Source organism: Castor canadensis, chromosome 17 (assembly GCF_047511655.1).
Source record: "Castor canadensis chromosome 17, mCasCan1.hap1v2, whole genome shotgun sequence".
In the NCBI taxonomy this organism is placed as follows: domain Eukaryota; kingdom Metazoa; phylum Chordata; class Mammalia; order Rodentia; family Castoridae; genus Castor; species Castor canadensis.
This window is the reverse complement of record NC_133402.1, coordinates 53,254,560-53,280,640: the sequence shown is the minus strand read 5'-3', so window position 1 is coordinate 53,280,640 and position 26,081 is coordinate 53,254,560. Positions and strand designations below refer to the sequence as shown.

General features: G+C 38.3%; 1 protein-coding gene across 5 annotated transcripts in view; it reads left to right on the top strand.

Annotated features, from left to right (window-relative positions):
• Positions 1–26,081, top strand: part of Cpne4 (copine 4) — a 661,593-nt gene that overhangs the window by 529,531 nt on the left and 105,981 nt on the right. For all 5 annotated transcript variants that reach the window (XM_074059820.1, XM_074059816.1, XM_074059817.1 and 2 more), the window contains exons 6-7: positions 3,983–4,066; positions 7,028–7,117. In XM_074059820.1, coding sequence (XP_073915921.1) covers positions 3,983–4,066; positions 7,028–7,117 — 174 coding nt within the window. The remainder of the gene's footprint in view (positions 1–3,982; positions 4,067–7,027; positions 7,118–26,081) is intronic.

Here is a 26,081-nt window from a genome sequence, read left to right as displayed (position 1 = left end):
ATGACAAATTAATTTTTTTATTGTGCTGGCTGGAGGTGCATTGTGGCATCTCCAAAAGTTCCTACAATATATCAAATATATCATACTTGAATTCACCCCCTCCACCATTCTCCTTCATCCCCTCCTTCTCCCATTCCTGGAATAGTTTCAACAGATATCATTTTTCCATTTACATACATGTGTACATAGTGTACATAGTATTTGCACTGTATTCACCCTCCTTCACCATTTCTCCATCTCCTCCCCTTTCCCACTGTTACCAACCTCCCCAGGCAAGACCTGTTTTGCTTTCCTGTTCTCCAATTTTGTATAAGAAGAGAAGAAGAAGAAGCAGCAGCAGAAGAAGAAAATGACATTTTTGGTTGTTTAAGATAGCTACACAAGGAGTTTCCTTGTAGCACTTCTATGTTTATATGTACTATAGCCCAATTTGATTCATCTCTTCTATTTTTCTTCTTTATACCTTAGTTAGTCCCTTTCTTATGGTAGTTTCAACTGGTTTACAAATTTTATATTATTTTTATATAGAGAGAAAATCAACCATATTCACCTTCTAAACTTCCTTCTTTTACCCTCCCCCTCTCATATGTGATCTCCCTTAGCATGACCTGTTTTATAGTATTGCTGTATTTGTATTAGGTCTATATTACACATATCAGAGAGATCATGTGACTGACATTTGACTTTCTGTACCTGGCTAACTTCACTTAAGATGTTATTCTCCAGTTCCATCCATTTACTTGCAAATGACAAAACTTCATTCTTCTTTGTGACTGGATAAAATTCCATTGTATATAAATACCACATTTTCTTGATCCATTTCATCAGTAGTGAGGTATCTTACAAATGAATATTTTTAAAAATATTTTTATAATGTAGTAATATTAGTAAATACAGTCCACTCTTTCCACTGATGGATGGAAAACTGAGATTGAGAAATTAAATCTCTTGCCCCCAACCATCCAGGCTATAGGTGGTAGAGTCAGGATTTAAGAGCAAGACTAAAGTCCAAGGGACTTCACATCAGAGTTTCAGTTACAGAAAGACAGATACTCTATCAGGCCCATTTCTCCTTGACTTATGCTATGCCCTTCTCACTATAACTCCATGCTAACCCTAAATAACATTTTTAAAAAATGTGAAATAGAGAATTTTAGCAGATTATCAAATGAAAGAAACAGAACAATAAATTGCATATAGAATATACATATATGCATATAATATGAAAAGAAAATATAGTCCCTATCCTCCAATAAGAAATTTTATTAAGTGAGATTGTAGAATAGTGGTCACTGTGAACAAGAGAAGGGATAAAGGGAGATTAAAAAACAGGCACAAAAATATAGTCAGATAGGAAGAGTTAGTTTTGATGTTCTATAGCACAGTATAGTGGCTATAGAATTTGATATATTCAAAATAACTAGAAGAATGTGAAGACATAGAAGTAATAAATGCTTAGGGGGATGAAAATAGCAATCACTCTTATTTGCTCATTACCTATCAGGTTATACTGTACCCTACAAATTTGTATAAAATATTAAGTGTCCATATATAGTCATAATCTAGGTAAAATTTCATTTAACTATTTAGGTACAATGAAAAGAAAATTATGTTTGTATAATTATATATGTATAATTATACAAATATAATTTGTATACTTAAAACTTAATTGTGTGTATGTACATATATATATATATATATACACACACACACACACACATACACAAAAGGAAGAAAGAAAAGAAAATTATATCTAGTTTGTAGAAAACATTTTCCCAAAATACAACTGATCTTTGTAGAATTATGAGTGGTGTTATGGAGGTTTTTTTTCCCCTCTTATTTTTGTCATCTTTCTATTTTTCTACATTTTCCATATTTAAATAAAAGTGATATTAATAAAAGTTTTAAATTATCAATAAAAAGAAAAATACTTGACAGAGCTCTTTCACTGTGGTCAGCAGTTTTCAAGTGCAATTCATAAATACATCCCCTGAGGGACCAATGATCTATTTATGGAGGCAAAGCAGGGAGCCTAAGCATACATAAGAACAAGCTAATATGGCCTGGATCTATTAGGGAAGGGAGAAGAGAGGGAGGTAACAATTTTTTAAGATGACTATGGAAGTAGAACTAGGCCTGAGGGGAATATGTGTTGACAACTGCAGAGGAAGGAATCAGCTAGGAGTATGTCTGGGAGAGGAATGGGCAATTGGGGGAAGAGGCAAGTTTTGGGGCAGGCTTGTGATGAAAGTAAATGTCGTGGGTTCTTGACAAGATGAAAGTCACCATAATCTGGTGGAGAGCAGAAGGGGCCATTCCAGACTCTGGGAGTTGTGACACCTAGTGGTTAGTTCCTGGTTGGGTAGGGAGGAAAACAAAGGATAAAACAGTTATCCTTACCAACCATGTCTTTTCTCTCTGGGGGTACCCCACAAAGCTTCTACACTGATATTCTCCACTATATAGCCAATCATATTATTTTCCTCCTCAAAATCCTTCAATGGCTCCCTACTTCCTCCCAGGCCAGCATATAGGCCAAATAGCATTTAAGGCTCCTCTCATCATAGAGCTGACTTTGCTAGCACTGTCACTAATTCTTCCCCTGCACATTCTTAATGCTATCATCAAATTAAGCCCCTGTGTGTATCTCTTTCTCTGTTTACTCTTTCACATTTTCTCTCAGACTGTTCTCATCCTAGACACACCCTCTTCATCTTTTCCAGTCAAAATTCATCAATTTCTTCCCCTTCTCTAAAGATTCCTCATACATTCGCTCGTTTCTCTATCCATTCATTCTTAACCCTGGATTATGTTTATTTGTTTACTTGTCCTAAACACCAAAGTGAATGGTATTTGGAGAGTGAGAACAGACACTTGCTCTCCTTGTGTATTAATATCAAGCACAAAAGATCAGCATATGCCCTGCAAATATTTTGCAGAGCTCAAGACTAGGTTGGCTGGTAAAGGCTTTGGTGGTCAGGGCAAATTTAGAGATAGAGACCAAACAGTACACAAAGGGAAATAATGAGTTTGACTCTGGGTTGTTACCTTTTGGGGATAAAAGATGACTGTTAAGACAAATGTAGACCAAATTCTGTTTTGTTACAGTTGAGATTTCTGAAAATAAAACTGACCTAGTGAAGTACCAGGGGAGTGTGATAAATAGAGCTATAACACAGATAGCCTCCTATCCTACAAGTGTTTGTGCCATTCTTTCATTTATTTGTGCATTCAATATATACTATATACTACTAGAATCTAGATACTATGAAAGATGCTGATTAGAAATGTAAAGGAAAATAAGACAATCCCTCCTCTCTGAATATTTATTATCTACTTGGTAAAAACAAATTTGCAAGGAAGATGTAGATAGATTCTGCTTCCAATAATGAATCACCTGTTTATTTTGCATCAATATCCCACTGCAAATAACTATAGACAGTAGGAAAAATACAAAAGACATCTGTTTGGGAGTCCTCAAGCAATCAAGATAAGGGACCAAGAAACTGGAGAAAGGAGAAAGCCACCAAGGTGATTCAGATGTTCTATATAGATTGTCCACTCACCTCTGCTCCTAAAGTAGCATGGCCCTATAATAACTATAATTAGCATGTTTAAGACAGCAGATCACTTCTCAAAGAACTGGCATTTTAATTGATCTTTGAAGAAGACTTCAACTAACCAAGTACTTACTTCACAAAGGACTTAGAGTTCAGATATAGTTTATTCTGGCCAAGAATAGATCAGAAGAATGAAGACACAGCAAGAAAGTGTGGTATTCACTCTCACAGGGCAAGAGGAGAAGAGTTTGGGTAAAACCTGGCAGATATTTAGGAATATATGACAGACCTGGCTTCCATTCTACATATAGACAATGCAAAATCAGAGAGAAGAGTTCTGTAGATTAAACCTCCCTACTTTATCAGGACAAGATCAAATACAGTAGAAAACAATCCAACATGTTGCCATTTCTGTATTTTAGGATTTCTTCAGTAAATCTGACCCATTTCTGGAAATTTTTCGCATGAATGATGATGCAACTCAACAGCTCGTGCACCGAACTGAGGTAAGAAGAATCACTTCAATTCTGCCATTCCATCTCCTAAGATGATCAGTTTATCTGTTTTGAGAAGCACTTTATATATTTCTTAAAGTCTGTAGATATGCAGAGACCTGGAGTCTTCACTGACCTCAAGGTGACTATGTCTTTTGGCTTGGGTTTTTATTCTTAGTTTGTATGTTTGAAGAGAAAAATGCCTTCTAGATCCAATTTTCCATTGCTCTTTACCTTCAGCACAGATAGCCAACAACTTATTTCTGATCAAAATATAAATTCTGGCTAACATTTAATGAGGATGATCAGGTGTCATGCATTGTCCTAAGTGATTTGCATGTATTATTATTACTTTAAAGTTGAAGGAACTGAACTTTGGGGAGGTTATATAATTTTCTCAGGTCTCACTGTTGGCAAAGAGTGGAAGTAATGTTTGTTTTGTGCTTGTTTCACTCTGAACTTCACTGTAATTTTGGAAGTCAAACTGTTTCCCCATGGAAAATACATATATTGATTGATGTCAGACCTATCACATGAGCCATTGCCCTGTCACAAAGCCATTTAGTTAAACTATATTCATTTGACCCTCCCTCCTCTTTCTCCATGTGGCCCCAAATATATCCCTCCCTACTCTAACTTCTGTTACCCACTGCATAAACAAAATCAGCAACAAACCCTACCTCCATTTTTTATTTTATTTTACTTACAAGCCAGTCCAAGAGGGATCCTGTAGTGCATTCTGAAGTAGGAAATGGAACAACTCTGTTGAATGACTTAGAGCCCTGAGAAGATCCTTTTCTGTGTAGGTATCAATGACAAGTAAGAAAGAAGAAACCCCCATGATTTTCAAGGGACGGTGCGAGTACCATGTTCCCACCTGGTCACACTATACATCCGATCCTATTTTCCTGAAATAACAAGAGTTGCAAATGTTGTTAGAGGGATGTTTCCTGTCATTCCTAATATAGACAATAATTAAATAGTCTTGGATGGGGTAGTTGTGGATATCATCTGGCACATGGCATCTAATAAAATGGACTTAATAAAAGAATGAGTGAATGGATGGAGTTGAGTATAAATAGTATGTCCACTTCATGCTATAGAACACTGTGATTGTCTGGAACCTAATCCCTGAGGAACAGACTGAAGAATAGCTAGCACAGTTGCCCTGAGTGGATGCCGGTCACCACCATTAAATTAAGTCTCCCTCATACATAAAGATTCTTGTGGAGACATTAGCTTTGGGCAGAGGTACATAAACTTTGGGGAGGATCAGTAGTGGTATCAATTCATCTTTTTGCTGTACTCAGTGAATGGGAACTTTAATCAGGAAAGAAGATCCTCTTTTCCTTGGCTCCTGACAGCATTCTCTCCTCATTATAAATACTGGTAAATTCTCCTATTCCCAAGAATCTCTAGAACTTTCTTTCCTACCCCAGTGCTGAGGAGTTCCTAGAATCTCATAAGATTGTTGATTGTAAAGCTTTCCAATGGATTAAGCAATGTAACACTTATTTTTCCTCTTACTTAGTAGATATTGAAATAAACACCAGGCATTACTAGAACAGTATTTTGCCTTGGGGAACTCACACATGTACACATACATGAGCATGTACAAACACAAATTTGAAATTTCAGAGGTAAATTCTAGCTGAAATATCGATCTATTAACTTTCCCAAAACTATTACCATGAAACATCTTCACTTCTTAGCATGTTCATAAGACAGTGAGAAATTAAAATTAACCCAAGCCATATTGCCTAATTTTCCTTCTCGCTATGATTCAGTCATCCTCAGGGTATCAGGAGACAAGACAAACTCATCCAGGAACATTATTTCTGTACTTTAACACATTAAAATAAATATAATAATGAGCCCACAATCTAATCAACAATTCATAGTTAGATTAAGGAATCCAGTAGAAGAGGGAATGACAAAATAATTATGTCATTTGGATAGAGAATTAATTTTTAAAAGACGTTAAGACTTCTACTACCTAATAACTTCAGAAGGAAAAAAAATCAATGTGACACAATTAACCTTATTTGTATGTCCCCTAGAGCAGTGGGTCTCAGACTTTATGCATCAGAATTACCTAGGAGTCTCACCTCCATAGAGTCTGCCAGTAGAACTGGGTGAATCTCAAGAATTTCTGTTTTTAAGAAGTTTCCAGGTGCTATAGTGTCTGAAGTTTCAATAAACATACTTTGGGAGCTCCTGCTTAGAAAATTGAGTATAATACTATGTACAGAAAGCCACTTACACATGCTGAGCTAAATTGAATTATTCACATCATTGTGATGCCAGGATAAGACTTTGTTCATAAGGATTCGTGTGCAGGATTTAGCTGAGTTCATGATGGTAAGCTGCTTTTCAAAGGGTTTTGTTGTTACAGACTTTGTAATCTGAAGAGTAGCCCTTTTGTGCCTTTCTAGGATATTCTAATTGATAGTGATAAGCTAATATAAGGATGCTCCTGTAATTTTTTCTTCTACAAACTTCTCTGGCTCATAATCCAATATGACTCAAGGTCACAGATGATGGAATATCACCCATACCCTCCGCCTTTGCCAAAAGTCTTTACCTCTACTGACTCAAAGTGAAGGAAATTCCTGCCAGAGGACTAGTGGTCTGCAGACCTAGGGGTTCTTTATCTATAGCCAGAGGCAGCCTCCTTAATCTCAGCCCTTGTGATATGGAAGTGATCATTCTTACTGTCCACATGCTGGTCATTATTGTCATTACTTACGAAACAACAGCCAGGCCAGTGACCACAGGAGTTCTGCCCATAATGATCTGCTTATTGGGCACTTTTAAAAGATTTACCAGTCCACGTTTTCATTAAGGCACCTGTTCCAGACAACTGTCCTTTTCATAAGTATCACAATGGCTTCTCAAGCAGTTTTTATGTTGAAATGTGAAAATGTCATGCATTTCTTCTTCCACTCATCACTCTTCTCTTTCTCTTCCCAGGTTGTGATGAATAACTTAAGCCCAGCCTGGAAGTCATTCAAAGTATCAGTAAATTCTCTATGCAGTGGAGATCCAGACCGCCGGCTGAAGGTCAGATCCATATCCAAGAAATGTGATTTTTAAAATGTATTTAACCCTACTCATTCTCCTCTTGTGAAAATTGGCAAACCCAGTTTTTCTGTACCACTTATCCAACCTTCTTATCTTTTACCCTTTAATGGAAGAAGGAGAGGCTATATTATCTGCAAGAGCCATTGAAACTCACACAATAGCCCAAATGAATCCTAATTATGTCCAAAATAAATCCTGATTGTTATGTCAATAGACAAAGGCCATGGCTTCTCAGAAACAAAACTGTGGTAATAACCTCAGAGTATATTTGGGAGTTACTAAAAAATGAAATTTTTCTGCATCGATTATCTATTGTTATGTACTACACCAAAAGTGAATAGTTTAAAACAGCAGCCATTTGTTTAGCTTTTCATTCTGTATATTGGCAAATGGGGCTGAGCGACTCTAGGTGATTCTAGATTGGTTTTCCTTGGACTCTTTCAGGCATTAACAGCTGCCAATAAGCAGGGTGGACCTGTTTATGGGGGTTGGCTAGCTGTCATCTGGACTAATTGGGGTGGTTGAGCCATATGACTCTCACCTTGGATTCATACACACAGGCTACCAGGGACTTATATACACAGTGACCTGGAGTTCCAAGAAATAAAAAAGAGACTGCAAGGCCTTTGTGAGGCATAGGTTCATATAAGGCTACTTCCTCCATAGTCTATAAGGTAAAACGAGTCACATGGCTAATCCATATTCAAGGGGGAGGAGGTAGACTCTACTTCTTGATGGAGGAGCTGCAAAATACAGTGGCCATTTTTATGAACCTACCACAAATACTTTGAGCACTATGGGAATGTAAACATTGGAAGACAATGTCACTGTGAAGGTCAGGAATCACCAAAGGAAGACATTGAGCTCAATACCAGAATCAGACTCCAGGAGATACACCCCCTTGGAAACCTAGAAGCTCCATGTTGCTAATTGATTTCATCAATTTCAGATGACTTAAGAATTCACTGTTGCCTGTAAACAAAAGAGTCAATTGATTAATGTTCACTGTGAAATACAACTATCAAGCAGAGTTAGCAGTTACATCAGCTTCACAAGGGCCTTTTGCATTTTGGGCAAACCACAAGAAAGTGACTGCTATGGCCTGAAATCAGAACTTGATGCCAGATAATTGAGACAGTCAGTGGGTTGGGATTGTGAAAGCCTTTCAGATTTCAGCCTTTCAGCCTTCAGAAAGGCTTTCAGATTCTCCACCTCTACATGGGAATAACAGTCCCTTATGCAGAGTAAACATTCATGTTGATCTTTCAGGACACCTATTCCCCGGAAAGCGTGAGATGGGCATTCATGATGTTTGCCTTTGTAAATTTACATTTCCGTTACTCCTTTCATTCCTCAAACCTTGTTCTGATACATAAATTTCTTCTGCTTGTCAATGTTCTCAACTAGGTTAGAATCCTATCTTGTTCATTAGTCCTAGCTCCTTTAAGGTGACTTTAATTCTTTGCTTAAACCCATTCTGTGTAGACTTTGCAACTGAACCATTATGTCCACTAATGCTTACTTCCATATTTTTGAGGAGCATGTCAGAGTTGTGCCTAATATCTCCTGTACGTGCAAAAATTCAAACCCTGTTGGAAACTCTCATGACAAAATCAGAATTCCTGGCTGTTTGGGTCTGCATGTGGAAATTCCTAAGCAAGACGGTCAAGAGCTATAGCTTCAGGCCTGGTGTAGCAAATGCCACCTATGCTCTGAGCAATGCTATCCAATTTGTAGGAGAAGCAACAGTCCCCTTTGGCCTGAAATAAAGTAATACCTCATTTAACTATAGGTCATTTTGTCATGGGAAGTTAGTGAGTGGATGAAAGAAGGTTTTCTATAATTGGATGAATAAAAATGCAGAAAAGGAGCACTTTGTGGCCTTTTAAGTGCTCTATGATCTCTATAGAACAAGTAACAGTACAGGAGATGGATGGATGTATAGATAAACAGGAAGAAGGAATGAAGGGAGGAAGGGTCAAAGTTTCTCAAAAGCTGCACTATTGACATATAGGATTGGATTTTGCTGTGGGGAGCTATCCTGAGCGTTATAGGATGCTTAGCAGTGTTTCACACACACACCAACACACATTGTTACACATACTCCTTCCTGCCCCCATCAGTTTGACAACCCAAAACGTATTCAGACCTTGCTAAATGTTCCCTAGAGGGTAAAATCACTTCTAATTAAGGATCACTGGTATAGACAAATGTTTTTTAAACTTACGGTGCATCCACTTTATCTGGAGGGCCTCTTAAAATAGCAATGGCTGGGCCACACCTCCACTTGCTGATTCAATAGATGTAAGGTGGGCCTGAAAATCAGAATGTCTAACAAATTCTCAGGTGATACTGATTCTGCTAGTGGGGGAACCACATTTCAAGAAACCCTGAAGTAAACATTTGCTCCTTTCATTACAACCCTTCCATGACCTAATGCCATACCCCACTTTCCCTTCCTATCTCTCCATTGCTACCTTTCCTCTGACCAGTGCTCATACCCATATAGCACTCTCCACAGCCTGCAGAGTTCTGCTTGGGCTAACTCTCTGCCTGGGATGCCTTCCTTATTCTTCTGCTTTTCCTGGAGAATGCTGCTTTCCTTTTGGGTTTCTTAAATATCTTTCCATATCCAGAAAATCTTCCTGATTTCTGCAACATGTGTGAGATGCTTTCCAGCCTAATTCACTTACCTAACCATTGGAATACTTTTCATCCTTTTTGAAGATAATTGTCTATTTTTCCATCTCTCCAGCTGATCATCTCTTCTTTCCAGTTTGCTCCTTACTGGAAGGATCCATTTTTTTCATAGCCCATCCAAACGTCTAGCACAGGGCTTGGCCCAAAGTCAATACCCAGTAGCTATTTCTGGAATTAATGTATGGCAAGGCAAGGGAGCCACAGAGAGGTCAGCACGGCATGTCTGAGCCTTACTATGGGAGAGTACATCTACACACCCCTGTATACTGGCTTTATATTGCCACTCACCTGCTCACAATAACCAAATGTAGCTTTTTTGAAAACAGAATGGACTTGCTGTATAACCCTTTATTTGGGTATTTTATTACAAAGGTGACATGAAATTTTCATATAGCCTTCTCCTCCAAATAAAGTGGTACCATATTGACAGGAAGCAGCTCTATCCATGTAGCTGTTATTTTTTCTTACCATCCTTCACTCAGAAATTAGATACCAGGCACCCATGGCTCATGTCTGTACGTCAGCTTTGCAGGAGGCTAAGATTGGCAGGATCATGGATCCAGACTAGCCCAGGCAAAAAAAGTTAGGCACGGGGGCATAACTGTCATGGCAGCTAGAGCAGGAAGCCTAAAATAGAGGATCACCATTCAGGCTGGCCTAGGCAAAAAGAGACCCCATCTTCAAAATAACCAGGAAAAAAGGGGGGAGGGGCTGGAAAAGTGGCTCAGGTAATAGAGTACCTGCATAGCAAATGCGAAATCCTGAGTTCAAACCCCAATGCCACCAAAAATCCCAGATAATTTAAAAGTTAGGAAGTGAATTTTTTTAAAAATTCTGTCAGTTTAGATTTTTAAATCTTAGCAAAATTTTAATAACTAGGTCTTTGTCCCAAAAAAGGCTTGCTATCGCTAATTATCATTTATTCAAAAGGCATACAAACACCAAGTTTAAATAACTAACTTTTTGTTTTATTTAATTTGTATTTCTTTTCTATGGGAGAAATCAAAATAACATTTAAATTTTTTTCCCAAAGTTGAATTTTCACTTACTTATGGAAATGTTCAAACACGTGTGAAAGATGATGAGGTGTCCCTCACAACTATCACACAGCTTTGGCAGTTATTAATCATGGCAAATTTTATGTCAGCCAGTCCCCAGGCACCCATTTTCCTTGTCTCTCTTCCCACCACTGGATCATTTTAAAACAAATCCAGACCAGGGTCAGCTCGTCCATTAAGCACAGCAAGCAGACTATCAATACTTTTAGAAGCATACAAAACTATTCCAATTTCTATAAACATCAGAAAGTGGAGAAGCAAGCTTTTTATGTTATCATTACATCAGAAAATGATGTAAGTTTCAGAGCCCATGAAAACCCATTATGGTAAAAGGGAACCACGAATAAAAAAGTGCCCGGGCCAAACATCATTATCATTTCATCTCATCTGAAAACGCTTCAATACATAGGCTAAGAAATCTTTCCATAAACACAACCACAGTGTTCCTGCCATTCCTAAGAACTTAACCTGCACACTCTTAATACCATTCAATATTCTGACATTCGTTCTTATTTGCCCGATTCTCTCATTTATTAAACAGTTGGGTTTTGTTTGTTTTGTTGTTGTTTTTTCTCCAAGTTTTCTTTAGTGTGCATTGATTGTACATTTTGTTGTGATATTTCCCTTTATGTGTATGATATACCGTGGTCATACTTACACCTCTGTTACTCTTAGGTCCACACAGTGCATTTGAATGAGATGTCTCTGAAGTCTCTTTTAATTGATTGATTGTCCCTCCCTCTTTTTATTTTTTTGCTTGCAATTTCCTTAATGAAGAAACCAGGTCATTCTTTTGCATTTCTTATTTAACATCCTCCATTTCCTGTAAATGGTAGTTAAAATATGACCAGATTCAGGGTCTGTTTTCTAGCAAGAAAGTCCTTAGTATTATGAAAAATTTGTGTGTTTTTTTCTATTAGTGTTTCCATTACTATTATTTCTTTGAAATATTGAATTGTTCCACATTTGACCAATGAAAATTCCTTTAAGTTGGCTCTAGAGTTCTTTTGATATAACCTAGTTAAGTAGTGTTTGATGGTCTCCTTGCTTTCTGGAATGATTTTTTTTTATATTTAAATTATTTTTATTATAATGTTCTTAGCATATACCCAGATATAAAAGGATTAAACATGCTTATAACTGCTATCCTACCAGTTATCACTAAGACCATAAACAACAGACAAATTCCTTAGAAATCTAATTCTCAATGGCTGCAGTTCAAATGAATGGAATGATTTTTTTGAGACAGGGTCTCACTGTGTAGCCCAAGCTAGCCTGGAACCCCATAATCCTCTTGCCTCAGTCTCCCTAGTGCTGGGATTACAGGTATGAGCCACCACGCCTGGCTTATTTTCTGAAGTAACTTTGAAGTTGTCCCAAGCACAGTGCTTTCTCAGTCATATCTATTGAATCTTAAATTCCTGGAATATTAAAAACACTTAAATACCTCAAATTTTCAGAGAGGATTCTTGTTTGCTATGGCAACCCCTAGAAACAACACCACCACATGCTAAAATATCTTCTAAACTATATAAAAGACACTAAACTTCTTCTTGAATAGATTTAGTGTTATATTTAATATTAGTAATTTAATGGCATTATTTATGATTTCTATGGAATATTAGAGTTAATGAAACCCTTAGCAAAATCATAATTTCATTTACTTCTAAACACCATGAAGTAAATTCCATTAACCTTCATTTTACAGATGAAATTAAGGTTTTAAAAGTCATGTTGGCAAATGTCAAATTTAATGGTCTTCTTATTTGGCTATGCTACCTCTATTTTGTTATATTTCATGTATTAGAAAATAAATCATCTCTTTTTTTGCAACACTGGGGCTTGAACTTAGAACCTCACGCCTGCTATGCAGGTGCTCTTACCATTTGAGCCACTCTGCCAGCCCTTTTTTTGAGGGGGGAGGGGTGGCAATGGGTTTTTTGGAGATAGGGTCTTACAAACTATTTGCCTGGGCTGGCTTCAAACTGCAATTCTAATCTATGCCTCCTAAATAGCTAGGATTACAGGTGTGAACCACCAGCACCCAGGAATAAATCATCTTGATAAGCATATCCCTTAACTTTTTCAACAAAAGTGTTTTATTTACTATTGTTCTAACATTTAATAGAAAAATTGAGATGCTATCAATTATTTGATGTGCCATTAAGAAAAATATGCTCTCAATAAAACTAACACAATGCTTTCTTATCAATACTGATTAATAAGAAAATATTTACTTCTTAGAGTCAATGAAATATGGCATTAATCATTTCCTTTGATCTGATCAGCACATTGTTAACACTCAGTGCAGACTTTTTATGAATCAGTGTGGTGTTCAGTATAGATTCTTCCAGACAGGAGTCTTAGAAGAGGGTCAGAAGGCACGATCAACAAATATTTATTAACACCCTAATTGTATCTAGTATTGAGGGACAATGACATGCCAGAACGATGTTGACAAACACCATGTCTGCACCCTGAGGCCATTTAATCATTTAAAGGGTCATTTTCTCTCTCTTCCTCTAATATCTAAGCCACATAGTTACCTTGAAGACTCCCCTATACAGAGTTCATCTGGCATTCTCTGAGTAGGGTTTATGGAAACCAGTTGCCTTGAAGAGAGAACAAAGGTTATAGGGAACCATTATGTCTCTGTCCAGTTACCCCCATGCCTGATGCAGGAGAAAGGCCTGAGTTATTAACCGAGGTCATGATGAGTTGGGCATAAACAAAACACAACGATGCAGAATGGAAGGCGAAGCATCTCCCTGAAGCCAAAGTAGAAGACCCAGAACTCATGAAGGGATAAGAAGAAACCGAATTTCAAATCTAAAGCCACCAACAAATGACATTTTCACCCATGATTCATCTTGCTTATCTTTCTGCCTACCTCCCTCTTGGGCAGTCATGCTGATTGAACTAAAAGAGGCACATTTACAAGTTGCCTTCTGACACTCTCAAAGTTGGACTCCTGGCCAATCAGAAAAGGTCTTTGTTGAATCAGAATCCCAAACCAGTGGCCTGGAATCTTCATTTTAACAACTCTAATAAACAATGCTGGTGTAGGCCATGGCAAATCTCACGTTGAGAAGTGGTGTCTTCTTACAGATTCTGCAAACCTAGCATACTTGCCGTTGGTACCCCCCCTTGGGTAGATCGGCATTTTTTCTGCTACCTTACTGCAAAGCCTAGTGTATATGGATGTGTGCATTCTGTTCTTACCTCTGTATAAAATCCTTTACATTTGTCCTTCAATTGTATTCAACTATCCATGTTTTCTCTTCTCATGTATGTCCAGGCCATCTTGAATTGAAATTGTTTTTTCTCCACAAATTCACTATGTTTTGGACTCTCTATACCAAGTGAATTTGACTCTTCAAGTGTGTTCTTGAAGTTTGCCTTGGGCCTTCTCCTTCATTCCCAGCCCCATGTGACTCTTAACTACTGGATCCCTATGGGCCTACAATTTTGCCTCTAACTCTATAGCCTTAGCTGCCACATTTGTTTCCTTTTTCTTTCATCCTGATATTCTCTAACAAATACTCTGTCTCTTACTGCTTGAAAAGGAATCAACCTCATTCAGATTCCAACACCCCAGGTCTCAGTTCTTGATAGTGCCCCAGTTGAGACCTGAAATACCCCAATAGCAGAGACTTCAATAATTAAATACCCATCGGTTATTTCAACATTTCCTGATTCTTGGTGCAAAACTCTGGAGGAGTATCCAGAACTATAACTATGCCCAGTATTGTTAGAAACACCTATAATTAGTAACCTGATATCCTTAGGCAATTGAAAGCAGTTTTATTTCCATCTCTTCTGCCTTATAATTGTAAAAGAAAAAAAGTTGGATAATTCATGGTCTTTCAATTTCCTGAGATCTGTTAAGATTCCAGTGCTTCTTTATGGTCTCCTGGATTGAAGGGTTACTGTACTTGTACCTGTGAATAGTTCACTGTGCCTAAATGTCTAGGAATTTACTAGAGGACTGAAGACTCATTGAAGTGTCTCTATATTGGATCAGCCATGGTGCAGTAATACTTGATTTCACTTAAGTAAATGGCACCCCTGAGCCCAGCAGGCTCCTTTCCTGAGCTCTGTAATCTGTATTGCCACAGGGAAAGAAGTGACCAGCTTAAAGAGTGTTAAGTAATGCAGGAATCAAGGAGGCTTCTGAATTGAGAGAAAACTGATATATTCTCTTCATCTGAATAATTATTCCTTTTCATTAATATTATCCCCTTATTTTATAGCTGAGGGATTCAAGGTTCTGCATTTGACAAAATTGCTAAAGATTACACAGTTACATTCATGCTGTCTAAGCTTAAACCTGTTTCCCATGCTGTATTGTCTCTCTCTGAACTGTAAAAAAAACAACTAACATTCACTGAACATTTTACAGGTACTAGGAACTGTACTGGACACTTTGCTTAAATTTTCTCATTGAACCTTATAACTCTCCTAGGTTAAACAATTCTGCAATAATAAAGGGCATCCCTGTAACAAAAATTTAATTTGAATCAATGTCAGAAAGGACAAGTTGACTAACTTCGTAAGAAATGAATTATTTGCTTTCTGAGAGCATGTGAATTTCCTTCCTTTGTGACCTTGAACTCATTTCAAAATGCTTTTGGGACCACACCAACAAAAGGAAGAAAGTTAGCGTGATGATCAGCTCCACCTCTGCCCCCATGGAGTTACAGAAACATAGGCCAAAGATAGAGAGCCACCTCCTCATGTTGCCTATACAGAGGTTGCTGCTGCTGGATATTTCCAGCTGGGGTCCCCTTTCACCTGGTCCATTCTCCAGCTTCTTTACTGATACAGAAACCCAGATTTGTCCCATCATCCAGACTTGATTCAATGTAGAAGAACTGACTCATGAAAGAGGTAGATTCATAAGTCAGGAGGCTAGTATATTAATTTATAAAAAATTAATTAATAAATTGATTTGACAGAACCATAACCCTTATGCTTTATCCAAGGGACCTCTTCCCTGATACATGAACACTTAAGAAGCAGAATTAGTAACCAGAAGATTACTCAGTGAGCGTGGAAAATTTTAAGACAAGAGCATACAAGGAGCCTCGGGACAGTCTACTCTAGCCTGAAGTTTTGACTCAACAACCCAAGAGTCTACAGTCAGATTAAGTTCATAAGATACTTGCTCTTAGAAATGTAGTTAATTTTAGGCTTTTATGGCCTCATCAAAGCTAATTTGTGGACTCCAGAACCTTGAGTTGTACCATGGCAAGTCATGTCAAAGTATAGTTTTCAAAAAGTTAAAAAGCATGACTCTCACTAGACTACCAAATGAACATTTGTCAAAAAATTTATTCAGTTCATTAATTAATGAGAAAATCAATGACATGATGATAAAACTCTTCTCCAAGAACATTTTGAAGAATTCTATTTACAAAGTCTTCCTTTAAGCAGGACTAAGATTTCTCAATGCAAAACTGGTTAGTGTCCTTCAGGGCCATAAGCCATAAAAGGCAAGATCATCTTTGCTGTCAGACAGAAATCACTACATCGCACATGTGTGCATGTGCATGTGTGTGCGTGCATGTGTGAGTATGCATGCATGTGTGTGTGTGTGTGTAGTCCAACATGTATAACTTTACAGAGGCTGAACTCTTTATAGCAAAACCAAGGAGTGGTTCATTCTTGTAGAGAAGTAAATCATCCTTTAGAGAGCCAACAAAGCTTCAGTGTGTCATTGAAAGGACTTGCAATCACTCTTTTAGATTTATTCCCAGATGACAGATAATTTTCTTAGGCTCAAGTAACCCTCTGAGTTCATATTTCTAGAGTCTAATGTAAACCTAAAATTCCTATATGTCCCCTGATACCTCATCCTCATCTCTCTATGGCAGGCACATTCTTAACTGTCAGATGTCAGCTTGACACTCAGTACCTCAGAGATGCTGCTCCACCTCATTCATGCATACATTTCTCTCTCCAGTTTCTCCCCATTTCATTCTGTTATCTTACCTCATAGCTCTTACCATCATCTGTAATCACCGTGCTTATTTGTTTACACGTTTATGGCTTGTCTCCTCTACTGAATACAAGTGTCAAGGTCCAAGGGAAACCTGTACATCCTCAGCCCTAAAACAGTACTTGGCATATGTGTAGTAAATTCTATGATGATGACAATGATGATGATGATATATTAATTATATAAGGAGGTTTTATTATGGTATTTCTATACATGCATATAATATACTTTGAGCATATTCTTAATACCTATCTGCTTAGTGGATGAATGAGTGAATGCATGGATGGACATGTGCAAGCTCATAGTTACATCCCAGCCAGGTTTTGCTATTTTGTCTGCTCTTTTAAAGATCCTTAGAAAAATACCTCTCTCTTCTACTCATGCTTACCCTTGCATATATTGACCTGCTTATTAGGCTAATATTTCCATCAGACCCTTTTGGCCTGGAATGCTTCCTTTCATTTAAGGCAAGTCTAAATTCACTATGGGAACTTTCTTTTCTTGTTGTATCTTGGAGAATAGCCCATTGCAGCCCCTCCTAACAGTTTTATCCCTTCAAATTTAACCATATCTTTCCCTCCACCAGCCCCAGGCTACAAGAAGGAAAGGAAAGAAGGGAAGAGTCTGGATGAGAAAGAAGTTAACAGGAGAAAACTGTCCTTTGGAAATGAAGGGCTGGAGAGAATGTCATAAAAAGAAGAAACCGTATCTTGGTCATAGATAGCTGTCACAGCATAGCTTTTGGACAACAAAGCGTCCTAAATTCTTCTCAGAAAAAGAGTGGGAAAAAAAGCAGCCTTGTGGATTTTCCAAATGTCAGGTCCCTTTTATTTCACTGGCATACATCGTGGGTTTGTACTTTACGTCCTTTGAACAGTCTTTGAAATAGCAAGGACCAAGTCTAGTGCTAAGAATGATAAATCCTGGCTTACATTTAAGCTGTAAGATTTTCAGTAGAATAAATCAGGAGAGGGAAGTGAGGTGGGTGAGACAAACAGGATTCAATTAAGTCTTGAAGTGAGTGAGAAAATAAAGGGCCAAATCTTGTACATTGTGATCCTTGGAACTTTCTACAACTTACTTATCTCCCTCTACCCCTCCCTTTCCTTTTCCTTGGCAATTAAACCTGTACGCAACATTATAATTGTTGACCACCCAGCATGCCTGATTGCACTAGCATTTAAAACACTTTATGACAGCGACCCTATGAAAGAATACAGTCACCAAATGGATTTGTCAGGAAGCATTACCTCCAGCTCATCTCCCCCTGCAGACCAGCTGGCTCTCTTCATAAACTCTCTTACAATTACCTCAACCCTGCTACTTCCAATAATGAAATTGACTCCTGAAGGCATAGAATGTACTAATCCACAACAGACCTTAAAAGAGGCCAGCATAGGATCCACAGCAATGCCATCAAACTCTACCAACATCAGAATCACCTGGAGGGCTTGTTAAAACACAGATTGCTGGGCCCCAACTCTAGAGTTTCTGATACAGTAGGTCTGGGGAAGGGCCTGAGATTTTGCATTTGTAACAAATTCCCAGATGATGCTGATGTTGTTGGTTCAGAGTTCATGTATAGAGAACCAATAACATAGAAGACGTAGTTAAGAGATAACCCCCAAAACATGTTTCCCTAAATTCATCTAACTCCACATGTGCATCCACTGTTTCCTTCTTTCTGAAACTAACATTCACTCTAGGTCCTCATATTACTCAAAGACTCTTCCTCAGTTAGTCATTGGCATAAGTACTTTAAAGCTAGAAGGACGCTTTAGAGTCAACTCTCCATCAGGGCTTCTCAACCTCAACACTAACATTTTGAACTAGATAATTCTTTGCATAGGAGGGCTGACTGTGCATCTTAGTTCATTTAAGCATTCCTCTGGGTGGCAGGACATTTAGTGAGCTTCTGTCTACTTCTTGAGGGTAGCATTCTCTAGTCATTATAACCAAAAATGTCTCCAGATGTTGCCAAATGCCCAGGGGATGAAATTGTCCCTGGCTGAGACCACTATAATATTCACTTGTATCTTCAGTCTTTCCCTCTTTGTTGGGATTTAAGGGTGAAATTCATTGCAACCCTTCCTGAGTTTGGTCCAATTGAGAAATAGGCTTCATTGAGAAATGTGGCTGTGAAAATATCATTTCATTTCTACTAAAATTAGCCCTTGATGCACAGGTAGGAAAGCTTCTCCTGGGAGATTTTGGGGGTTTTGATTAACAATAAGTGAGGAAGCCCATAGTTAATCCCAGGATGGAAGAAAAGATTTGTGTAAATACCAAGGGGACTATAGTGGCCTAACTATAGTAGTATTTCTCAGCCTTGAATATATACTAAAATTTTCTGAGAAGCCTTAAACTGTTGATTCCTAGACCCTTGGAACAATTAAGCAGAATTTCTGGGCAGAGGGCCAAAGTATCAGAAAAATTTTAAAGCTTCCAGGTGATTCTAATGTGTAGTTAAAATGAAGGACCACTGCATAATTTAATAGATTAAGAAAATGTAATCCCTTTTTGGAGGTTTTGTGAAGAGGGGTTGTTATTGTTGTTTTGTTTTGGTGGTGCTGGGGATTAAACCAGAACCTTGAGCATGCACTCTACCTGTAAGCTACACTTATAGACCACTTGTTTTCCTATTAGAGATTGAGTTTCACACTGTGTTGTTCAGACTAGCCTTGAACTCACAATTTCTGCTTCAGACTCCCAAGTGGCTGGTAATACAAACATGCACCACCATTCTTCCTCATTGGGATATTTTTTCTTAAGGATATGGGGAAGATAACTACCCAGTCTGAAAGTGTCCTAAGACTCTTTCAGCCAAGTAGTTCTCAAAATTCTGTTGGTACGTAAGGTGCATAAACTTTCTTGAAAGAGTATGAAATATTTATAGGATCAGAGTAGGCTTCCTTGGAGTAGGCTTCCTGTCCTGGAAGTTTGTACAAAGGCCTAGAAGTTTGTGGTTAATAGGCTCAATGATGTATCGCTTTAATGTGTTCAGAAAGAATAAGAGAGACAAAGTTGGTGAGGTATGTCATGGTTGTGGAACTTCCACTTATTTTTATGCTGAGAGCAATGGGGAGGGGGACTGGAGAGGTTCTATGTAGAAGAGTCATGTGATGATGTTTGCATTCTTGCATGTTGAATGCTGTACATGTTTTGTATTCAGCTTGCATTGACTGACGGTAAGGCTAACGTAGGAGAGCAGATGGAAGTCATAGCAGTAAGAGTTAGTTTCCAGACAGGGATGAATGAAACTCAGTGCCAGATCACCCATGGGATATAAAGTAGATGATGAAAAACTGAAGAATTAGTCCTGATTCCTGACATAGTCACATGGATAGACCTTAAGGAATAGGGGCTTTGGGATGAGAAAGAAGAATTCAGGTTTTTGTTTATAGTGGGCAGGCACTTGACCCAGGATTGTCTTAAGTTTGGCACTGGAAGTCCCATATCCCAGGAAGACACTCAGTCTTGGGCAAACCAGGACAGTTGAAAACATAGCACTTGGCTACTTGAGTTTGACTTTCCAAAAAAGAGCTAAGCTAAGTCATAAATGTGAAAGGTGCTAAATAAATTGTGAGTGTCTCTGTCTGAACATGCATGTAAGTGTTTGTGTATGTGTGTGGGCGGGGGTGGGGAGACTAGAATCAAATACACCAAAATGATAACAGTATATGTTTCTCAGTGGTTAAAGCATAATGCTATTTTTTAATTTTCTACCTTAGTAATGTGTCACATTTGCAACAAGGAAAAAGAAAACACTTTAAAAATTCACACACACATTTTTAATATACCTGCCAATCTGTTATATTTGCTTAGACCTTTTTAGTTCCTATTTGAAAATTCAAAATTGAAATTACTATTTTTAAAGTCCCAGTGGGTTTTCCTGGTGATGGGCAAGCATACTCTATTTTTGTATAATGATAATATACAAAGTTAGGAAATACACTATGGATCAATTTGGCTTATTTTCTCTTAAATTCCAGTGTTTACATAGGCTTAAAGTAACCTGGCAGTGGAGGGATTGCTTAGTGATATGAACACAAACAAACAGAAGGGCTGCCATCCTTTTAAATCTGTCTTAGTTTTCTAAAATTAGTTTGTCATATACTACATTGTAATGTTGCTCATTCTTCAATGACAAGCTACATTGCACAGCAATTAAGTATATGTTTGAGACTAGCTATAGCACCTAACTTCTTTGCGTGATTTCACAGGCTGTTTTTCAAATAAAATGAGCTAAGAATGATAACATAAATACTCACTCTTCAAGTGAGGAAAAGGGCATAGGGAAAGCCTAAAAGTGTTCTCCCAGATCTGGTGGAACACTGTACAGTAGTGCTTAGGATTTGAAGCCTAGGATTCCTTAGAATCATATGCTAGAAACCAAAAGGTATTCTAATCCCTTTACCTCCCTCCCCCCGCCAAAAAAAAAGTCCCGTGGGCCAAAAAAAGAGAAATGACTTGCTGTAGGACACACAGCTAATTGGAAGTCAGACAGATCTTGAATCTGAACTTACAGACAGATAACAATCATTAAGCCATTAATGTTCCCCTGCTGCATTCCAGAAACTATGCCAGCTACTTTCCTAGATTTCTTTCTAATCCACATAACAAACTTGCATGGTTAACAAAGAAAGAAACTGAAGAGCAGGTTTGAGCTGGCCTCTAAAATTTTCACAGACCTCTTAAGGACAGAACCTGAAGCCCGGGTCTGGTTGACTCTCAATTCCACTCAGAGCCTCCTAACATTTCATAAAACCCCATGGTCCTTCTCCAGGCTATATTTTCTTTTTTAGAGCTACCACTGTGGCACAAGGACTAAAATGAGGGAACAGGTTTAATCTTTATCCCTAGGCAAGAGAAAGACAAAATGGAGAATTTATGTATCAGTCACCCTGAGTGTGACTGATGGACAAGGGGAGAGGAAAAATGCCAGTGACCTTCCTGTGACTTACTATCACCCATCACATTTCAGGTGAAGTGCTCTTAGCATTGAACAATCAGGAAACAGGAGCCTCAAGGGTGGTTCTTAAGCTTGTTAAAAAAGCTGTGGGAACCTTGCAGTGCTGTAACTATCTCAGGAAGACCTTGCATATAGGTGAGAGAAATGAGGTAGGACAAAAATTAGAAAGTATCTTGAACAATTCATTCATACTTTTTTGAGTCTCAAGTCAGAGATGATAAAAACCCTTTTGTTATTCTGCCTGTGTTATATGGATTGTGCCTATTTGCTAATCCTTCCCAACATTTTCTCTTCAGAGCCTTACCTATGAGGCAGTCAGAGCAGAGCAGGAATTATTCTTCCCATTTTACAGATAAAGAAAGTGAGGCATAGATTAAGTTATTTGCATAGGATAGCAAAGGTGGACAGAAAGTGGGAAAAAGAGATGTTTACAATGGCTTATAATTTTTATTATATATTCCTATCAATAAAAATACCCGTCAACATATGCATATTTATTAATGATATCTCTATATTTGAGATATACAAATATAGCTTGTATATCTCAAATTTCTCCAATAGAATTTTTTAAAGATATAGTAAAAATAAATATAAATTAAATATTTCTTCCTTTACCACAATGTGGTACCCACATCCAGGGGTTGTCTTCATCATTGTTACCCTCTAGTGTTCATGTCTGTGCAGTTCCCTCACCATGGGTATGGGCAGGACCCGTGACTTTCTAACCAGTAGATAATGACAAAAGTGATCGGGTATCATTCTTGTGATTATGTTAGTTATATGGCAAAGGTGAAAATGTAATTGAGATTTCTAACCAGTTGACTCAATCAAAGGGAGATTATATTGGAGAGCCTGCCCTAATCATGTAAGATGTATGAGGAGAACCTAGGCTTTACTGAAGTTAGAGACTCCAAGCAACAGATTCTCTTGCTGGCTTTTCAGAAATAGGCTGCAGTAAATTCCAGAACCACAAATACTGAAAGCCTGAAGAGGGTGAAAGCAGATTGAAGCATCCAAATGAAAATGTGGCCAAGCCAACACCTAGACTTCAGCTTCAGTTGACCAGAGCACCTAAAGAAAGTATGCCTGGACTCTGGCCCACAGAAATTGTGGGGTAACAAGTGGGTGTTCTTTTGTGGTAAATCCTTATATAACAATAGGAAATAAATACACAGTGGATGGTCTTTGCATCCCCTTGGTTTTACATGCTTTATTTTTTAGTGGAAGAATTTTAATAGCTACAAGGATGTAGGCACTCAGCCCTTTACCTGCAAGATCTCATTTCGCATAAGAATTAATATTGGTGCCGTACATCTTTTGAGGGTGAGGAATTAAGATTTAGTAGGATTAAGCAACTTTCCCCAGGTCACATAGAGAGAGATGAAAGGTAAGGGACTTGAACCCCAGCCCGGACTTAAGAAAAGCTTTCTTTTTGCAGTCAACTGACCATATTGTATACCAGGAAATAAAACGAACTCTAGCATGCTCTACTCTCTCCTGATAGTGCCTCCCATAATGGCTTTTGATCCAGCTTTTGATGCTGGATTTCCACTAGTGCCATTCACGCTCTTCTGATGCTTCTGAGACAGCACCGATGTATTTGAAGGTCTGCATCCCTTCAGGGATGACAGTAGGTTCTGTGTATAGTTGTGATTCATGAGAAGGTGTCCGTGGGAAAGCCATCTATCAGGGTTGTAGAGATACTGGACTAGAGAGTTCAGACAGTTGAATAATTCAACATTAATTAACATTGGAGTTCTAAGATGCAATTTGGGGTGAACTTCCTTTCATTCTACTGCAGAACAATGTCCCAAAATCGGCTGTTTTTTGCAAGTCAGTGTTTCACCTGGGCACAGCTATCTTAGCAGCTGTTACCCATCTGTTGCCAGATTCCAGGACTTGAAAACCCATTAGTAATCAAACCCATGAGCACAAAGTCAAGAAGAAAAATGCTTGGTTTTCATTGCCTCCTAAACTACCTGCTATATTACTGTAGTGAGAGAGACTTTTACTGAATGGGAGTGGCTAGAAAACAGACAGCACTGGCTTCTGGCTCCACCAGCCTCTTACAGGTAATTGGTTCATGGCTTAGTACCATACTCCTTGACCTTCACCTTCTTACTTAATCAAATAGAGATGCTACTTGCCTTAATTTCACAGGGTTGATTTATTCATTTATTCACCCATTCATTCAACAAATCTTAGACTGCCTACTATATTCCAAGAGAACCTGACTAGTCTACATGAAAGACTAATGGTTAAAGATATCAAATTCAGAATTCCAGAACCATCTCAATTTCAAATATTTAAACTTATGTTCCTTAAAAATGGTAATGTTTGCAGACTATGTTTTAAGTACCAACTCTCCTAACTACATTGAATATGTGATCATTTTTTCAGTCATCTCCTCTCTGTGAAGCACCATGCTGGGTTCTGGGTTTACAAAGATGAATGTCTTTACCATCAGAACAGTCAAAGTATAATAGGGAAACCTAATTTCCATGTGTATTAAGACAGATTTTTTTAAGGCAGAAATACTAGAAAAAGAAAAATCTTTAAGACACCCATCCTGAGGTATAAGAGAAGAGATATATTTCTAATGATTAACCTGGTTGCATAGCCTTGAAGAGGAGCAAAGGAAAGAAAGAAAAACCAGTTATTGGGCTGCTCTGGTCCAGACATTAGATGATGAGGGCCTGAAGTGCAATGACATCAAGGCTATGAGAAGAAAGGAATCATTTGGAAACCTATTTTGGCAATAAATTTTGCATGGAATGGTAATTGCCTTGATACCAGATGGGAAAGGGGAGAAAGGAAAGTGGGGGGAATCAAGACTCCTCTCCAGTTTCTATCTTGAGTAATTTCTCCCATCAGCCCTGCAGGGTAAGATTTGGTTTTTGTCATTTGCTCCAGTCAGGCCTCAAGAGAAGTAACCAGTAAGGTCAGTGTTGGTATTCAAAACCAGGTCACCTGACTTGTTTAAAGCCCAGGCTTTCCCATCCTCCTCCAATATCTTTGTATTAATCTGACTAAGTGCCCTGTTCTTAAATCCAAAAATCTCTTCCCTGGACTCATAGATGGGGTAAGGGAACATAGGGGACATGGGAGGACTGGAAGTTAGGGAGGGCAGGAAAAGCATGCTATCTGATACCCAGGCTTTCCTCCTCTCACTTCCCTTCCCTACCATTTTTCTCCACTGGTAAGTACACAATTCTTGGGGTTTTACTGATAACCTGGTCCTGCTGTACAAATCAAGACAAGCAGTCTCTGCAGCAACCCTGGACAATCAGATTTTCTGGGGTTTCTCATGACATCTCCATGTGCTGGGATGTATCTGATGTGCTCCCAAAAGAAAGACTGGAAAAACTTAAGAGTTGACCTTCAGGAAAGCTTAGTTTCTTGTTTACTTGGCAGCATTTTTTTCAGGCCCCATCCTTCCTTCCAATTGCCATTTGCAATGTAGAACCTCCTGTGTGGTTAATGCAGCATCTTACCAGTAGACAGGAGCTATTTTGCCCCTCACAGTTTCCTCTGAATCTGTACACCATGGGTGGCGTAGAAAGTCCTCTTTCCTCCATCTTTTCTTTGAGCTCTGCTCCTCAACACTGGGTGGAGGTTCAAATCACAGAATGGTGCCACCTGTGGACCAAAGTTCTGCATCATCTACAATGATTTCCAAGGTAGCAAAGATGTTCCCAAGCTACAGTGGAGCCCAGAGTTGGTACCCAGCCATCTCCTCATTCTGACATACTTTTATGTGTCTTTTTCTTTAATCTAAACATTTATTTCTGCTCCAAATTTCTAAAGGGAATTTCAAAGAGTACTAATGGCTCAGAGTAGAGATGGCTTCTTAGTATTATATCCACTGTGGTTATCTTCAGCAGGACTCACTGTTTCTGAATTTAGCTCTGAGTTATCTGTTGGACCTTGAGCCATGGGAGATGCTTTGTCATTAGCTTTCCCAAGGACAGAATTTGACCTTGTGAGTTTGTCTGCCATGGTAATGTGTAAGAGAAAGAATTTTACTTTTTTCGTAGAATAGGTGGTTACCGTAAAAATTAATGAAAAACAAAGCAATTTCTTCTTTCCTGTTAATTTGTATTGCAGTAAGAAATAGGTTGGCATAAAGGGGAAAAATTCTTTGGCTTGACTCTTTATTATTGGGATATTGTATGTGTTAAGAGAAATGTAAGTAGAACCCTTCAGTACCCT